General features: G+C 46.0%; 1 protein-coding gene across 4 annotated transcripts in view; it reads left to right on the forward strand.

Annotated features, from left to right (window-relative positions):
* Positions 1–17,338, forward strand: part of xpo5 (exportin 5) — a 214,098-nt gene that overhangs the window by 46,569 nt on the left and 150,191 nt on the right. For all 4 annotated transcript variants that reach the window (XM_072511332.1, XM_072511324.1, XM_072511353.1 and 1 more), the window contains exons 2-3: positions 13,009–13,130; positions 15,255–15,327. In XM_072511332.1, the coding sequence (XP_072367433.1) occupies positions 13,009–13,130; positions 15,255–15,327 (195 nt within the window). The remainder of the gene's footprint in view (positions 1–13,008; positions 13,131–15,254; positions 15,328–17,338) is intronic.

Consider the following 17,338-nt stretch of genomic DNA (forward strand, 5'->3'; position numbering starts at 1 on the left):
TCTGCCGCTGCTCCAAAGGATCCTCCGCAATCTGGCCACTACTGTCGCTCCTTTCCAGCCACACCCGGGGGGACTCCTTCCTTTGTCACCTCACACTGGGTTTGGCCGCAAAAAAATTTCCGTTGGGGCTCCTGATAAGAGCCCAAAAGTCAGTTGAAATAGGAGGTGCCGAAACGTGCGGCTTAGCTGGTCATCGCCGCAACCGGAAGTCAAAGATTATTAAAATTAAAGCCAGGCAGACGACCTGGGCCAAGAAGAACGTAGCCAGTCAACTCTGAAAAGTCCTCCTCACTAACATTTGGCTAGTTGTGTCACACACCAGTCAAGCAACAACTTTTGTTAAAACCTTTGTTTTCTCTAGATGCAACTATTCCAGTCCTTTCCTTTCAGGCTGGTTGTCACGTTCTACCTTCCTTGAACTCGTCTAAAACTGTTGTGTATGTCTTAACTCTCAGCAAGTCTAATTTCCCTCTCTCCCTGTGCAAGCAACACCTTGAGTTTAAAACTCATCCTTGTTTTTGAAAACTCCTTCATCCCCTCTAAATCTGTAATCTTTTCCAGCAGCATGGCCCTCAAATATATGCAATAAAAATAATGTGCTAGAAAAACTCAGCAGACCTGGTAGCATACGTGAAGAGAGAAACAGCGTTAATGCTTCATTTTGAACATGCCTCTTTCAGAGCTGTGATATCTGTGCTGTTCTAATTCTGGCCTTCCTGATTTTTAATCACTCCACCATTGGTGGGTGTGCCTTTAGTTGCTTGGTTCCAAGCTCTGGAATATCCTCCCTGCACCTGTCCATCTCTATGTCTCTTTACAATGTATCTTTTTGACAAAGTATTTGTGTTTTGCCATATTACCTAATTCTCCATAGTATCATGTTTTGTTTTATCATGCTCTTGTGAGGTATCTCTGGATGTTTCATGACGTTAAAAGTGCTATCAATATATGTTATTGTTGTGAAAAACATACTCGTGGGCTTGTACCTTGCAGCTAAAGTCCCAGTCACCACCTCTGCCATTATTAGGTTTGTCCTGTCCCATTGGCAGGACTGGCCCACCAGAGGTAGCAGCACAGAGATATGCAGTCAGGAGGATGTGCCTCTAGCAGTGCCTAATATTGACGCTGGACTCCATGGCACCAGGTCAAACATCGGCAAGGAAACCTCTGATTTCAATCAACTGCTGCCCCTCAGTTGACGAATTACTGCTGCTCCATATTGAAGAAGCAACAGTGTACTTTCTGTTTTTATCACCTATATTTTAGTATTGTGATGTTGGAAGAGATTATGGATTTAGGGACAAGGACGTAGAATTAACGCTGGAAGACTTGAATATTCGTTGTTAAAACTGGTTCACGGGCATAACTACTGACCTAAGCTGAAGGACATGGATGTCAGACTGAGTTTGTAGCAGGTTGAGAGAACTAAAATCGAAGGCCAAACCATTTTTAAAATATCTACAAAAACAAAGGTCTACAGGATGTGGGAATCTGCAATTAAAATAGAAAATATATTTTTCCCATTCCTAATCCAGTCTTTCATTCCTTACCTATTCTTTATTTGTCTCTAATTTGATTTTAATATACTTTCCTCCATCATTTGCTTTTCTTTTTCTTTGTTTCATTGACTAAGGTGTCGGTCGGATCATTAGGTATGAGTTTTCAGATTCCACATTGACAACAGTGAGTCATGATCAGTTTTAATTTTCACCAAGCTGCACCATAAATATGATTCAACATTAAAGGGTGATAATAAATTCAGTTCATAAAAGTCTATTTGGGGCAATTTTTTTAGAGCTGTGTGTTTTGGGAGTCAACCAAAGAGCAGGCTATTCTTGACGTGGTGATGTGCAATGCAAAACGATTAATCAATAACTACAAGTGACTGATCATTACATAGAATTTTACATTTGGTTTTGCATTCAGTTTGAAGGGGAAAAGTGGGTACTAAAGACTAGTGTTTAAACATAAGTAAGCATAACTATAAAGCTATGAAGGCAGAGCTGGTCAAAGTGAATTGGGAAACCAGGTTAGAAGGCAGGACAGTAGAGAAGTAGTGGCAGATGTTTGAATTTTTTTTTAACATGCAGCAAATATTTATCACAATGGGAAAGAAAGATTCTTTGGGAAGAATGCATCATTCGTGGCTGAATAAAGAAGTGAAGCATTGTATCAATTGAAAGAAACACTACATATCTGTAAAGAGTAGTGGTCGGCCAGATGATTAGTCGGGTTTTAAGAACCAACGAAGTATGACTTTCTTATAAAAGGGGAGAAAGTTTTGATTTGATTTATTATTGCCATATGTATTAGTATACAGTGAAAAGTGTTGTTTCTTGCATGATATATAGACAACGCATACCGTACATGGGGAAGGAAGGCGAGACTACAGAATGTAATGTTACAGGCATAACTGGGATGTAGAGAAAAGATCAACTTAATACGAGGTAGGTCCATTCAAACGTCTGATGGCAGCAAGGAAGAAGCTGTTCCTGAGTCGGTTGGTACGTGACCTCAAACTTTTGTATCTTTTTCCTGACGGAAGAAGGTGGAAGATCATGTCCAGGGTGCATGGGGTCCTTAATTATGCTGGTTACCTTTCCGAGGCAGTGGGAATTATAGATAGTCAATGGATGGGAGGCTGGTTTGCGTGATGGACTGGACTACATTCACGACCTTTTGTAGTTTCCTGCGATCTTGGGCAGAGCAGGAACCATACCAAGATGTGAATCAACCAGAAAGAATGCTTTCCATGGTGCATCTGTAAATGTTGGTGAGAGTCGTGACTGACATGCCAAATTTCCGTAGTCTTCTGAGAAAGTAGAGTCATTGGTGGGTTTTCTTAACTATTGTCGGCATGGGGAGACCAGGAAAGGTTATTGGTAATCTGGACACCTAAAAACTTGAAGCTCTCGACCCTTTCTACTTCGTTCCCATTGATGCAGACAGGGGCGTATTCTCCGACACTTCCTGACGTCAATGGCAATCTCCTTCGTTTTGTTGACATTGAGGGAGAGATTATTGTCATTGCACCAGTTCACCAGATTCTCGGTCTCATTCCTGTACTCTGTCTCGTCATTGGTGGTGTCATCTGCAAATTTGAGAATCGAGTTGGAGGGGAATTTAGCCACAACAGTCATAGGTGTATAAGGAGTATAGTAGGGGGCTGAGGACGAGTGGAGTACGAGGGAAAGCTAACAGGGAATATAAGAATTTCTACAAGGATTTCAATCGGAAAAGATTAACTAAAGCTCGTGTTCTCCAGAAAGAATATATGGGGAATTGAATAAAGAAACCAATCCAGAAAGGAGGGATACTGAAAGCTGGAATTAATGAAGTCCGTAAGCCTAACATTTATCAAAGGAAAACTGATAGAATCCACTATTAAAGGAGACTTCCAGTGTGGGCCATGGAGTGAGTGGTCACATACAGAGCAGCTCCTGCTCGAAGTCACAGAAAAGAACTCTTTTTAACCAATACTGGGTGGAATTTTGTTGAAAAGATGTAGGTGAATGTTGGAGCAGTAATTTCCACCGGGAGTGGTATGTCTGCTGGTTACCAGACCCGGCAGAAAACAGTGCGAGATTTGGCTGAAATGTTGGAACAAGCTTTTGCTGCTGCAGCAACAACAAAAGTGACTTTAAGCATGCAGGCGGGGAAAGGGCTGATGCAAGCTGGAAGACTTCAACTTGACTTGATGGCCTTTATTAAAGCTGAATTCCAGCAGCAGAGAGAACAAATGTGGAAAGATCGTGTAAAGGCCATAGAAGAAGTAGTGGCACCCCTGAAGAGCAAGAGCTCTTTGTTTCGGGAGATTGAAGGAGTGATCTCGGACCACCGAGATCGTGTGGTGACTCTGGAGGCGGAGGTGGGGCTCCTAGGACACCTGTAAAACGTTGAAGGCAATGGTGGAGAAACAGGAGAATGCCTCGAGAAGGCAGAACCTGTGAATAGTGGGCCTGCCTGAAGGATTGGAAGGTGTAAATGCCACGATGTACGTCTTGAAAATGCTGGCGGGGCTGGTGGTGCCTGAAGTGGACCGAGCGCATAGGTCCCTGAGGCAGAAGCCGAGAGCTGGGGAGCCGCCGCGGGCGGTGATCATGAGGCTCCCCAAATTTGAAGAGAAAGAGAAGATTCTGCGGTGGGCCAGAGAGAAGCGTACCTGCGACTGGAAGGGTCCGGATTTATCAGGATATTGGAGCGGAGTTCTCAAAGCGACGGGCAAGCTTCAACAAGGCCAAGGCGGTGCTGTACCGCGGCAGATCAGGTTTGGGTGCTCTACCCGGCGAAATTATGGGGTGACGTTCGGAGGCCGGGAGTATTATTTTGAGACACCAGAAGCAGCCGAAGACTTCATTAAGGAGCATAAACTGGGGGAAAACTGAGCGGACAATGCTTGGGAACCGGGTTGCTGCCACTTTGTCATGGTTGGGAGCATGTTTGAAATGGAGGTAGGGGTTGAGGAATGTTCATTTTTTGGGGGGAGGTTTGCTGTTGGGATTGCAAGGGGTGGATGTGGGGATGGATGTTCCCATTCTCTCTTTCTCTCTTTCTCTCTCTCTCTCTCTCTCTCTCTCTCTCTCTCTCTCTCTCTCTCTCTCTCTCTCTCTCTCTCTCTCTCTCTTTCCCCCCCCCCCCCCATCTGTTTTCTGAGACTGTTATGTTTAACATTTGTTCGCTTGCTTTTGGTGAAGGCTGCTTGGAGTTCAGAAGTTTTTGTTTGGGTGGGGGAGGACAAGATCAACAGGGAGACTTTCTCTTTGAGCTGAGGAGTGGAGGGGGGAGGGCAGGTCATTGGTAAGTGCCTTTGGGCAGGGGCTGCTGTGCTAGCAGGTTATGCTGGTGAATGGAAGTGAGCTGGTGGGGGAGATGGCCGAGAGGGGTGGCTGGGGCTGAGGAGGGTTAGGGGGGACGGGGGGGGGGGAGCTTGCAACGTGGCAGGGGGTGAGATGACATGGGGCCATCTACGATGGTCTAGGTACAGGGTGGAATTAAAGGGGCGGGAGTTAAATGGGGAAGATGACAGACGGGGGTGGGGATTGGGGGCATAAGCCTCCGGTAAGACTGGTAACGTGGTACTTCCGGGGACTGAATGGGCCGGTTAAAAGGTTGAGGGCGGCATGTGGCACAGTGGTTAGCACTGGGACTGCGGCGCTGAGGACCCGGGTGCAAATCCCGGCCCTGGGTCACTGTCCGTGTGGAGTTTGCGCATTCTCCCCATGTCTGCGTGGGTTTCACCCCCACAACCCAAAGATGTGCAGGTTGGGTGGATTGGCCACGCTAAATTGCCCCTTAATTGGGAAAAAATAATAATTGGGTACTCTAAATTTATTTAAAAAAAGGTTGCGGATGTTTGCGCAGCTCAGGAGCTTGAAAGCAGGTGTGCTCTTTCTGCAGGAGACGCACCTCCATGTGAAGGGATGGGTCGGGCATGTTTTTCACTGTTTGATTCGAAATCGAGGGCAGTGGCGATCGTAATGAGCATAAAAATGGGATTTGTGAGTGCGAAGGAGGTGAGGCATCTGGGTGAGAGATATGTGATTGTGAATGGGGTATTGGAAGTGGAACCGGTGGTATTGGTAAATGTGTATGTCCCAAATTGGGATGATGTGGGTTTTATGAAGGGTTGCTGGCAGAGATCCCGGATTAAGCCATGCACCAGTTGATCAACTGTGTCCTAGAGCCGAGGGTGGATTGGTCGATCCCAGGTCGATGGGTAGGGTACGAATGGCAAGGGAGCTGGGGGGTGCGGTTTATGGAGAGGATCTGTATGGTAGATCCATGGTGCTTTCAGAACCATGGGGGAAGGGAGTATTCCTTCTTTTCACATCTATAAGGTGTATTCGAGGATTGATTACTTTGTAGTGAGTCGGGAGATTTTTGTTGGTGTGGAGGGGGCAGAGTATGGGGGGGATAGTTATCTCGGCCCATGCGCCCCACTGGCTGGAGATTCGGTTTAGATCACGACGAGAGCAGAGGCCGGGGTGGAGGTTTGACCCTGGGTTGTTGGTGGGTTTTGTGATAAGGTGCGGGCGGCGATTAAAGAGTACTCGGAGTTAAATCAGAATGGGGAGGTGTCGGCGGGACCTTTTTGGGAAGCACTGAAGGCAGTGGTCCGGGGGAAAATTATTTTGTTTACGGCTCGTGCGGATAGGAAAAGGAGGAAGCAACATGGCCCTCTTGTGAGCAAGCTAGTGGAGGTGGACAGGGAATATTCGAGGGTGTCCACTGTGGAGGGATTGGCAAGGAGGGAGGAATATGTTGCAGGGGCAGTTTGACAGGCTGACAGCAGGGAGGGCGATAGGACAACTGCGTAGGGCAAGGGAGGTGCAATACGAGTATGGGGAGAAGGCGAGCCGCATGCTGGCGCACCAGCTATGGAGGCAGGCTGCGCCCAGGGAAATATTACTGATAGAGACTGGGGATGTGGCATCAGAGCTCGGAAAGATAAATGAGGCATTTAGGAAGTACTGCTAGGGACTTTGAGGCAGACCCAGGAGGAGAGAAGACCATAAGACATAGGAGCAGAATTAGGTCACACGGCCCATCGAGCCTGCTCCGCCTCCTTGTTTCCTCAATACTACCTGTCCCTCTACAGATCTTTGTATCATCTGCAAACTTAACAACCGTGCCTTTAGTTCCTCCTTCCAGACCATTTATGTATATTGTGAAAAGTTGTGGTCCCAGCACAGACTCCTGAGGTACACCACTAGTCACTGGCTGCCATCCTAAAAAAGATCCCTTTATCCCCACTCTCAGCCTTCTGCCAGTCAGCCAATCCTCTATCCATGCCAGGATCTTATTCTTAACACCATGGGCTTTTAACTTATTTTAACAGTCTCTTATGCGGCACCTTGTCAAAGGCCTTCTGGAAATCTAAATAAATCACGTCCACTGGGGGACATGGGGCAGTTTCTGGACAAGCTGGAAGTTCCCCAGGTGGAGGAAGAAAAGAGGCGGGCATTGGAGGAGCCCCTGGGGCTGAGGGAAGTGCTGGGCAGTGGATAGTATCAGGGGTATGAAGTCGGGGAAGGCCCCTGGGCCGGATGGGTATCCGGCGGAATTTTATAAGGAATTTGTGACGGACCTGGCACCACATCTGTTGGGGGCGTTTAATGAAGCGCTGGAGAAAGGGAAGTTGCCGGAGACTATGACGCAGGCAGTGATCACACTAATCCCGAAAAAGGGGAAGGACCCGGTGGAATGTGGGTCATATAGGCCTATATCACTTTTGAACACGGATGTGAAAGCATTGACTAAGTTGTTGGCGTGGAGGATGGAGGAGTGTGCCCCGGGGTGGTGGCAGAAGATCAAACAGGCTTCGTGAATGGCAGGCAGCTCGCGAGTAATATAAGACTGCTGTTGAATGTGGTAATGAATCCGTCGGGGACTCTGGTACCTGAGGTAGTGGTGTCGATGGACGCGGAGAAGGCATTTGATCGGGTGGAGTGGCGGTACTTGTTCGAAGTTTTGGGAAGGTTTGGGTTTGGGCCGAGATTTGTGGCATGGGTACGCTTGCTGTATGTGGCACCAAGGGTGAGGGTGAGGACGAATGATATGAGCTCACAAAGCTTTGATGTACACGGGGGTATGACGCTGCTGTTTGCGCTGGCCATAGAGCCATTGGCGATGGCTCTCGGGGGATCGTCAAGAGTGGCAGGGGATTATGAGGGGACAGAGGGAGCATCAGGTGCCCGCTCTATGCCGATGACGCTGTATGTTTCTGATCTGTTTGGGAGTATGGGAAGGATTATGGGCCCACTGGGGCGGTTTGGAGGGTTCTCCGGATACAAGCTGAATGTAGGGAAAAGCGAGGTATCCCCGGTGAATGAGCCGGCACAGCGGCCTAATTTAGGGGGGGGGGAAGCCATTTATGGTAACGAGGGATAGGTTTAGGTATTTGGGGAGAGAGGGAATGGACAGGGCTACATGAATGGAACGTAACAATGCTGGTGGAGGAGGCTAGTGGGATACACTGCACTTAATGCTGGCAGGGAGGTTCCAAGTAGTGAAAATGAATTTTCTGCCGAGGGTCTTCTATCTTCAAGCTCTCCCGATCTTTATACCAAAGGCCTTTTTTTGGAAAGTGGACACTATCATTTCTGATTTGGTTGGGCAGGGAAGGTGCCACGGGTGGGGACCCTGCTACAGACGCAGAGGCAGCAGGGGGGAGTTGGCATTGCCAAACTTGCTTCATTATTATTGGGCGGCGAATGTGGACAAGGTGCAGCGGTGGTGGGAAGGAGAAGGGGTAGAGTGGGTTAGGATGGAGAAGGAATCTTGTAAGGAGTCTAGTTTGAGGGCTATGGTGACGGCAGCATTGCCAATGGCTCCGAGTAGGTATTCAGGGAGCCCAGTGGTGCAGTCCACGTTGAAGATATGGATTCGGCTGAGGAGGCATTTGAGGGTGAAAGGGATGTCGGTGCTAACGCCGCTGTGCGAGAATCATGAGTTTGTGCCGGGGGCGAGGATGGATAGTACATCGAAGAGGTGGAGGGAAGTGGGGCTGGTTAAGGTGAGTGATCTGTATTTGGAGGAAGGGTTCGCCAGTCTGGAGGAGCTAAGGTAGGGCTGCCGAGGGGGAGTTAGTTCAGGTATCTGCAGGTTAGGGACTTTGCTCGAAAGGTCTGGATGGGGTTCCCTAGGTTGTCGGGATACACCCTGCTGGAGCGACTGCTGCTTCCGGATGTGGAAGGGGAGGGAAGAATTTGGGATATCTAAGTGGCTGGGGGAGCAGGGAGGCGAGCGGGTGGTGAAGATCAAGGAGAAATGGGAAGTGGAGTTGGGAGGGGAGATCAATAGGGGAATATAGAGTGAGGCACTGCATAGGGTAAATGGGACCTCCTCTGTGCAAGGATGAGCCTGATACAGTTTAAGGTGGTGCACAGGGTGCATATGACTTGGGCGAGACTGAGTGGATTCTTTCAGGGGGTAGCGTGTGGGCGGGGGCCAGCGAATCACGCGCACATATTTTGGTGTTATGAAAAATTGGGAAGATTCTGGCTGGAAGTGTTCGCGGTCTTAGCCAGGAGGAGGTGGACTGGAAAACTTTGGTGCCGATATTTTGGGTTCTCTCTGATTGCACGACAGCAAATTTTGCTGGAATGGCGGTCGGCATCGCCACAGAGGGTAGCGCTTGGTTGGGTGATCTGTACAACATCCTAAGATAAGAGAAAATAAGTATGAGCTAAGGAGCTTTTTAGGGGAGGTTTGAGGAAAGGTGGGGGGTGTTTGTGACCGTATTTGATGGGCTGTTCGTCGCGCGGGGGAGGGGGGGGGTGAGAAAGGGGAAAAATCTGTACAGACTGTATAGTTGATTGTTGGGAAATATGTTTCCTGGGGTGTTTATTCGCTGTAACCTGTTTTGATATATGTTTGTAATAAAATACATTAAAAAAAAAAAAAAAAATTAAAAAAAATCTACAATTGAAGAGATTTTAGCAGAGTACAAATCAAATCATGGCGTGATCAGGCAAAGTCACCGTAGCTTTGTGAAAGTGAAGGGGAATCATGTTTAACCAATTTATCATGAATTTTTGAGGACGTGGTTGCTAAAGGAGAATCTGTAGATGTGGCTGTCCTTGCATTTCCAAAATAAATTTGGTAAGTATCAAAGATTGCTGCACAAAATGGTTGTTTGCGGTGGGGGGGGGGGGGGGAGAGCAGCTGAGGGGCAACAGAGGAACATGAAGAAAGGACCGCTTAGCTAACAAGGAGCAGAGAGTTGGGGAAATGGGTCCTTTCTCGGTTTATATAAGACCATAAGAAATAGGAACAAGAGAGTAGGCTGTTCAGCCCCTTGAAACTGCTCTACCATTCAATAGGATCATGGCTGATCTGATATTCCTCATGTCCACTTTTCTGCCCTTTCCTCGTAACCCATGATTCCCTTCCTGATCAAGAATCTATCTATCTCTGCCTCTCAGCCCTAAATCAGATCCCTCTGTCCAAAAGCATTTTGAATCTGCTTTCCATTTAGATTGTAATTTGCCTTTCTATGTTTTCGGCCAAAATGGATAACCTTGCACTGATCCACATTTAAACTGCATCTGCTAAATTTTGGCCAGTTCTCTTAGCCGTAGGGGCAGCACGGTAGCACAAGTGGATAGCACTGTGACTTCACAGCGCCAGGGTCCCAGGTTCGATTCCCCACTGGGTCACTTTCTGTGCCGAGTCTGCACGTTCTCCCGTGTCTGAGTGGGTTTCCTCCGGGTGCTCTGGTTTCCTCCCACAGTCCAAAGACGTGCAGGTTAGGTGGATTGGTCATGCTCAATTGCCCTTCGTGTCCAAAAAGGTTAGGAGGGGTTATTGGGTTAGGGGATAGGGTGGAAGTGAGGGCTTAAGTGGGTCGGTGCAGACTTGATGGGCCAAATTGCCTCCTTCTGCACTGTATGTTCTATCTATATCCGTCTACAAACTCTTTATCTTCATAGCCTGCTTATCTACCTATTTTAGGATCATCCGCAAATTTTGCTGTTACAATCTGTCCCTGCTTGCAAATCATTTATTTAGATTGGAAACAGTGGGTCCAAGGACTGACCCCTGCGGCACCCCGCTAGTTACAGTTGGTCAACCAGAGAAGGACCTATTTATCCTGACCCCCACCTTTCTGTCAGCCAATCCTCAACCCAATCTAGTTCTCTACCCCCATCTCCTGCGATCTCACCTTATGGATCAATCTTTTCTGCGGCACCTTGTCATACATCTTCTGAAAGTAGAGATATACCACATTCCCCATTATCCACCTTGCTGGTTACGTCCTCAATGAACGCAAGCAAGTTTGACTTATAAAATGATGCTGACGATGGTGGATTGAGCTTTGTCTTGCCAGATGTTCAGTCACCTCTTCCTTAATGATTGATACCAGCAGATTCCTCACCACAGAGGTCAAGCTAACTGGTCTATAGTTTGCTACTTTTTGCCTCTTTCTCTTTTTGAATAGGGGCTTCACATTAGCATGCTTACAATCCACCTGGACAATTCCAGAATCCAGGGAATTTTGAAATATCTTCACCACTACCTCTGCTGCCACCTCCTTTAATACCCTAGGATGTAGGCCATCAGGTCCCAGAGATTTATCTGCCTTTAACCCCATTAGTTTATTCAATACCGTCTCCCTAGTGATGGTTATTGCACCAAGTTTCTCTGCACTAACTGTAGTTTTTGAATTTTTTAAATTATCCTCTACTGTGAAGATGGAGGCAAAATATTGGTTCAGTGCCTCTGCCATCTCTGTGTTCCCCATTATTCCCTCACCAGTATCGACGTCTTAAGGGGTCACACTTCAGCTATTCTCTTCCTCATTAAATACTTATAGAAGCTTTTGGTATTGGTGTTGTTTTCTGCTAGTTTCCTTTCGTAATTCATCTTCGTTCTTTTGATTTTATTTTTAATAGCCTTTTGCTGGACCATAAAATTTTCACAATCCTCAGCTTACCACGAGCTTTTGCAGTATGGTATGCCCTAGTTTTTGCCTTTGTGTCCTCTTAGCTATGTAAGGTTCTTCTCCCTTTTGCAATTCCTCTTCCCCTCAGGAATATACGTTAATTGAGAAGTGTTTAATATCTCCTTTAACATCCGCCATTGTTCCTTTAACTGTCCTACCATCAATTATTTGTGCCCAATCAATTGGGCAACTCTTTCCACAGGCCTGTATAATTACCTGTGCCCAACGCTGAAACTCTACTATGGCACTCTGTCTTCCCTCACTCTGTCTGAATTAGAAAATTTAGCATGATGTGATCACTCCTTCCAAGAGGAATCTTAATGTCAAGAGGATTCTTAATGTCAAGACTATCTATCAATCCTCCTTTGTTTCACAATAAATAAAAAAATATGCAGCTGCCTGTTTGGCTCCGTAACATATTGCTCAAAGAAACAATGCTTCATACTCACTATGAAAACCCCCTTAGGCTACCCATGCAAATTTGGTTTATCCAATCAATATGCATCTTGAAATCACCCATGATTACCGTTGTGACCTTCTCACAAGACCTCATTATGACTAATACTATGCCCCACTTTGGAAGTATTGCGTGGGGACCTGTAAATTATTCCTACCAAGGAGTTTTTTCCCTTGATTTTTTTTATTTCCACCCGGATCGATTCAACATTTTGGCCCTTCGTGCCAATATCATTTTGTTTTTAAATTTTAGAGTACCCAATAATATTTTCCAATTTAGTGTGGTGAAACCCTAGCAGACACTGGGAGAATGTGCAATCTTCACATGGACAGTGACCCAGGGCTAGGATCGAACCCGGGCCCTCAGCACCGTAGGCAGCAGTGCTAACCATTGCACCACCGGTGCCGCCCCTGCCAGTATAATTTCTTAATGCAGCCTTGATGTCATCTTTAACCAGTAAAGCAACTCTACTTTCTATTCTCACCAGTCTACCTTTTCGGAGTACTGAGTACCCTTGGACATTCAATTCCTAGTCTCAAACCTCCTGCAACCATGTTTCAGTAATCCCCACCAAATCATACCCATTTGTTTGTATTTGTGCTGTCAGCTCATTGACCTTATTCCGAATACTACAGACATTCAGATTTGTTTTTCCCTTGTAGGATTTTAATTTGCACTACGGTTTTCATACATTCCAACCTTTATTAATCTCTGATAACACTCTGGTTCTAATACTCAGTGGTTCCATCATGATTAAAATGAGCAAAGTTCCAAACCAAGTTTTCACTTGTGGCTCCAATAGCTACACAACTGTATGGGATTGCAAGTTGGTCATAGGTGGTTTTCGTTGGTGCTAATTTGTGTCAACATTGAGCAAGTATGTAAAGTTTGATTTGGCGCAGTGCTTTCCAGTATTCGTTTTACTACATGGATGCTTTTGATTTCGGATTGCAATATGCCGTGGACACATCACAGTTGCTGAGAAAGCTAACGGGTTCTTTGAATTTTTATTTTTATGGTTTTTATCGCTGGGAAATATCCTTGAGCAAATTTTCACAATGATGGCATTCTGTAAGTTAACTGAGTGACCATATTTCTTCAACAGTTTTGTGAAGAGTTTAAGGAAAAGTGTCCACACACAGTGCAGTGTGGGTTACGCCTGGCTGAGAAAAATAATACAGGGATTGTCCGCCATTTTGGACTTCAGATACTGGAACATTCTATCAAGTGAGTGAAATTTTATCTGTCCTAACTGTTGTAATAAAACAATGCTTTAAAAAACCCATAATGTTATTTACAAAATAAAATACAACTAAGGGGGCACGGTGCAGCTATAAATCCTAACATTTGTGAATTCTGACTTTTTATTTGTATATTGTGCATTTATTTCACTGAGTTTTCTGCTATGCCCAACCTTCAGTGCCATCCTAGTGATGGCAGTGGGTTAAATTTTGCAGTAAGTGGCAGAGCAATAGTGCTTGTAAGAAAGCTACCTATAAGGATCTGGCAATCTCTGGTGCAGACATTCCCTTTCCTGAGGCAGTTTAAATCTAGTGCCAAGCCAAAGAAGGTAAGCAGCCAATGGTGACGATACCCTATTTGATAGTCCCTTCAGTGTAAGAAAGGGCCCCAGACATGTGTCCACAGACAACAGACTAGTGACTCTGAAGGAACTCACGGAGAGGTTCCAACTTCCCAGAGGGAACGAATTAAGATGCATACAGATCAATAACTCCCTCTATAGGAAAATGACGGCGTACCCCCAGAGGCCAAGTCACTTGCTAGGGAGGGGGGCCATGTAAATATTTATAATGAGCCTTCTTTGACTATGCTGGTTTTTCTTTCTCTCTTTCTGTTTGTGTGACTTTTCTCCTTTGCGTGGTCTATTACATACTTGTGAATATTAATTTCTCTTAGGCTCAACAATATGCACAATGCCAAAGCTTGTAAATATAAAAGTACGAATGGGGATGTGTCACAAAAAAATTGTGAAAACCACTAAAAACACAAAAAAAAGGCCCAAAGCGCTTCACTGGAAAATTATGAAACAAAATGACACTGAGCCACATGAGATGATACGTCAGATGATCAAAGGCTTAGCTAGGTCAAAAAGGTAGCTTTAAGAGTGCCTTAAAGGAGGAAAGTGACAGCAAGGCTTCGGAACAAAACTTCAGAGTTTAGGATGAGGCAGCTGAAGGCGTGGCCACCAATGGTGGAACAAACCAAATCGGGGACCCCTAATTAGATGAGTACAGAATCACAATTTGTGAAATGAATTATTGATTGGATTTAAATAGAAACTGAATACTGATATACACAAACATTAAAAAAACGAATGGAGCATTTTAACATTGCACAATAAAACTACTGTTTCAGGGTCAATGAAATGAAATTCGCTTATTGTCACAACTAGGCTTCAAATGAAGTTTACTGTGAAAAGCCCCTAGTTGCCACATTCCGGCATCTGTTCGGGGAGGCTGGTACGGGAATTGAACCCGTGCTGCTGGCCTGCCATGGTCTGCTTTAAAAGCCAGCTATTTAGCCCTGTGCTAAACCAGCTCCTAATGAGGTTGATTCAGAGTAATTATGAAGTTTGCCATTATTAAACCAAATAATACCTAATTAATTAAGATGCATCTTTTTTTTTCCAAGAGGATTTTTGCAGTGAGACTAATGGTGTTAAAGGTCAAGTCTCCTTAATTCACTGATTTCTTAGAAGGAGGTCATTCGGCCCATTGAGTCTGCACTGACCCTCTGAAAGAGCATCCTACCTAGGCCAACGTTCCCAACGTATCCCCATAACCCAGTAACCCCACCTAACTTTGGGGGGGGGAGGTGCACAACTATGCACTCCTTGTAAGAATATAGAATCACTGACTGCAAGTACTGAGTTTCCATGTCAATCTGGATGTCTACACACTTCCAAAGTTACTCGCTCTTTCAGTGAAGTAATGGTGGCGAACCATTTCCTCTTCCATTACATCTGCAAAACTTGGGCCTTTACTTTCCAGCATGATAGTAATTCAGAAATTGACCGGTTTCTTTCTGATTTTGATTGAATGTCCTCACCCCCAGTCATCGTCTCCACCCCTCCCCCGCCTCCCGTGTTGTAGAGTTTAGGCTAAACAGAGGCTTTTGTTTCCTGTGTACAGTTGTTAATGAGTTTTCTTTTTTTTTTCATCCTCACTGGTGTGTTTTGCAATTCTTTGCAAATAGTAATGATTGAGTGTTCTAATTTTTGTGCAGCAAAATACTGAAATGTTTTATCTTTGCAAAATATACTTCAAAAACAGTAAGGTTCCATGGTATTTACAAAATTATGTAGTAAAGCTGATTCTTGGCTTTTTAAAGGTTTCGCTGGAATGGTATGGTGCACCGTGATAAGGTCCAGCTGAAGAATAGCGTGATGACTCTCCTTTCGCGTGTAAGTTGTCTTGTTAGCTTTTAATCCAGAAATCACACCACATGACATTTATAGTGCAATTTGTACAAATGGCTGTGCTCTAGTAAATGGACATTTACTGGCAGACCCAAATAACTCTTATTGTAATATATGCAAATTGCACCTTGAAACCGTGGTCTTTGTAAATTGCTAATTATGGACACCCTTCAACCAAGTCCGCTGATTGTTTGAAACACTGGTGGCACGGGTGGATATGGGGTGACAGGAACTGATATCTCTGGGTTTGAATGTTTGCATGGCTCTAGCCTGGATCGAGGGGTTTTTCACTGTGTATACCGGCTGTGATCCTCATTACATATAAGGCAGGAACTGCTAGTGAACCCGCTCTTCTTTTCCCCTGTCACCTGTTCTCTGGTGTTCTGCTACTTGTAACTGCTGCTGGCATGAACAGTTCCAAGAGATGAAGATTCTCAATTAAGGCAACCCAGTGTTGCGACCAAGGTGGGAGGAGTGCACAGTTAATTCTAGCCCTGTTACTCCACAGGTCAGAACTATAGTATAAATGCACTTAGCAGAATGGTCAATTGTTTACCGTCGCAACGTCTATACCCAACATAAATGGCTTTATCTAGACTTTCAACAAGTGCTGAATAATTGATTTATTATGAAACAAAACTACTTTTTAAACAAATTGCATTACCATTTAACATACAATTTGTAGTCTGGAAGTGTACCGATTTACCCTTTTATAAAAGTCCCGGAATGGGGGCCGACGCCGGTTTGCGATTTTTCTGCCCCCTCCAAACCGGCGTCATCGTGACGCGTGGCAGACGCAGTCGCAATGCCGTTGGTGCCTAATCGGCCAGCCCACCGTTGATGCTCCGCCCCCGATGGGCCGTGTTCCCGATGGCGCGGACCACGCGTGGTCCCACAAAACGCGAACCTGATGTGCCGGCTGTGGACTGTGTCCAGCATCGACACACTCGGCCGGGATCCGTGCCGCTGGCCAGGGGAGCTTTTGTGAGGGCTGGGAGGAACTAGTGGGGAATGGCCAGGGGTGGACTGTGGGGTCAAAGATAGTGGGTTGGGTCTGCGCATGGTCGGCGCCACCTGCGGCGCGACCGGTGCAGGTCGTCAGCCGTGCGCATGTGCGGCCGTTTTCGTCGCGGGCGGCGGGTGTTTCGGTTGGCACCGGTGCTAGCCCCTCACCGGTACCAGAATCGGTGAGTAGTTGGCACTGATTGTTTTTCACTTAAAATCTCCGATCGAGCCGGCACTCGGATGCAGAAAAGGAGCATCCAGCCCAAGGTGTCTGGAGAGATCAGTGTCAGGGAAACTTTTAAAAGGATAACTTACAAAAAGATCTCAACGCTATTGATCTGTAAGCGGTCTGGTCACAGTAGATCTGGAAGTCTTTTCAGAAACACTATCTTTGATAACTCTCGCTTGCCACTACTTCAAAAACAGATGAGATATTCTGATTCTTCTTCCCAACTAAAACTTCAAATGATTCTGTTGGGCAGCATTTGTAGCACAGTGGTTAGCATTGTTGCTTCACAGCTCCACGGTCCCAGGTTCGATTCCCGGCTTGGGTCACTGTCTGTGTGGACGTTCTCCCTCTGGCTGCGTGGGTTTCCTCCGGGTCCACCGGTTTCCTCCCACAAGTTCCAAAAGACATGCTGTTAGGTAATTTAGACATTCTGAATTTTCCTTCCGTGTACCCGAACAGGCGCCGGAATGTGGCGACAAGGGATTTTCACATTGCAGTGTAAGCCTACTTGTGACAATAAAGATTATTATTATGGTTCCCCTTTAACTTTGTTACTTCTAGGACGCGATTCTTCTAAAAGAAAGCAAAGTCACCTAGCGAGCGCGTGTAGCCACGTGTTTCCCAACACTCGCAATGCATGGAATAAGGGGCCTGAATGGGAAACGCGCGCCCGAGGCCGCATGTAGAACCATTTTTTACCGTGGGACGCTCCGCTCACTGGAACTCCCCATTGTAGCGAGAGATCGGGATTCACACTGCAAC

The sequence above is a fragment of the Scyliorhinus torazame genome, chromosome 1 (genome assembly GCF_047496885.1).
Source record: "Scyliorhinus torazame isolate Kashiwa2021f chromosome 1, sScyTor2.1, whole genome shotgun sequence".
NCBI lineage: Eukaryota > Metazoa > Chordata > Chondrichthyes > Carcharhiniformes > Scyliorhinidae > Scyliorhinus > Scyliorhinus torazame.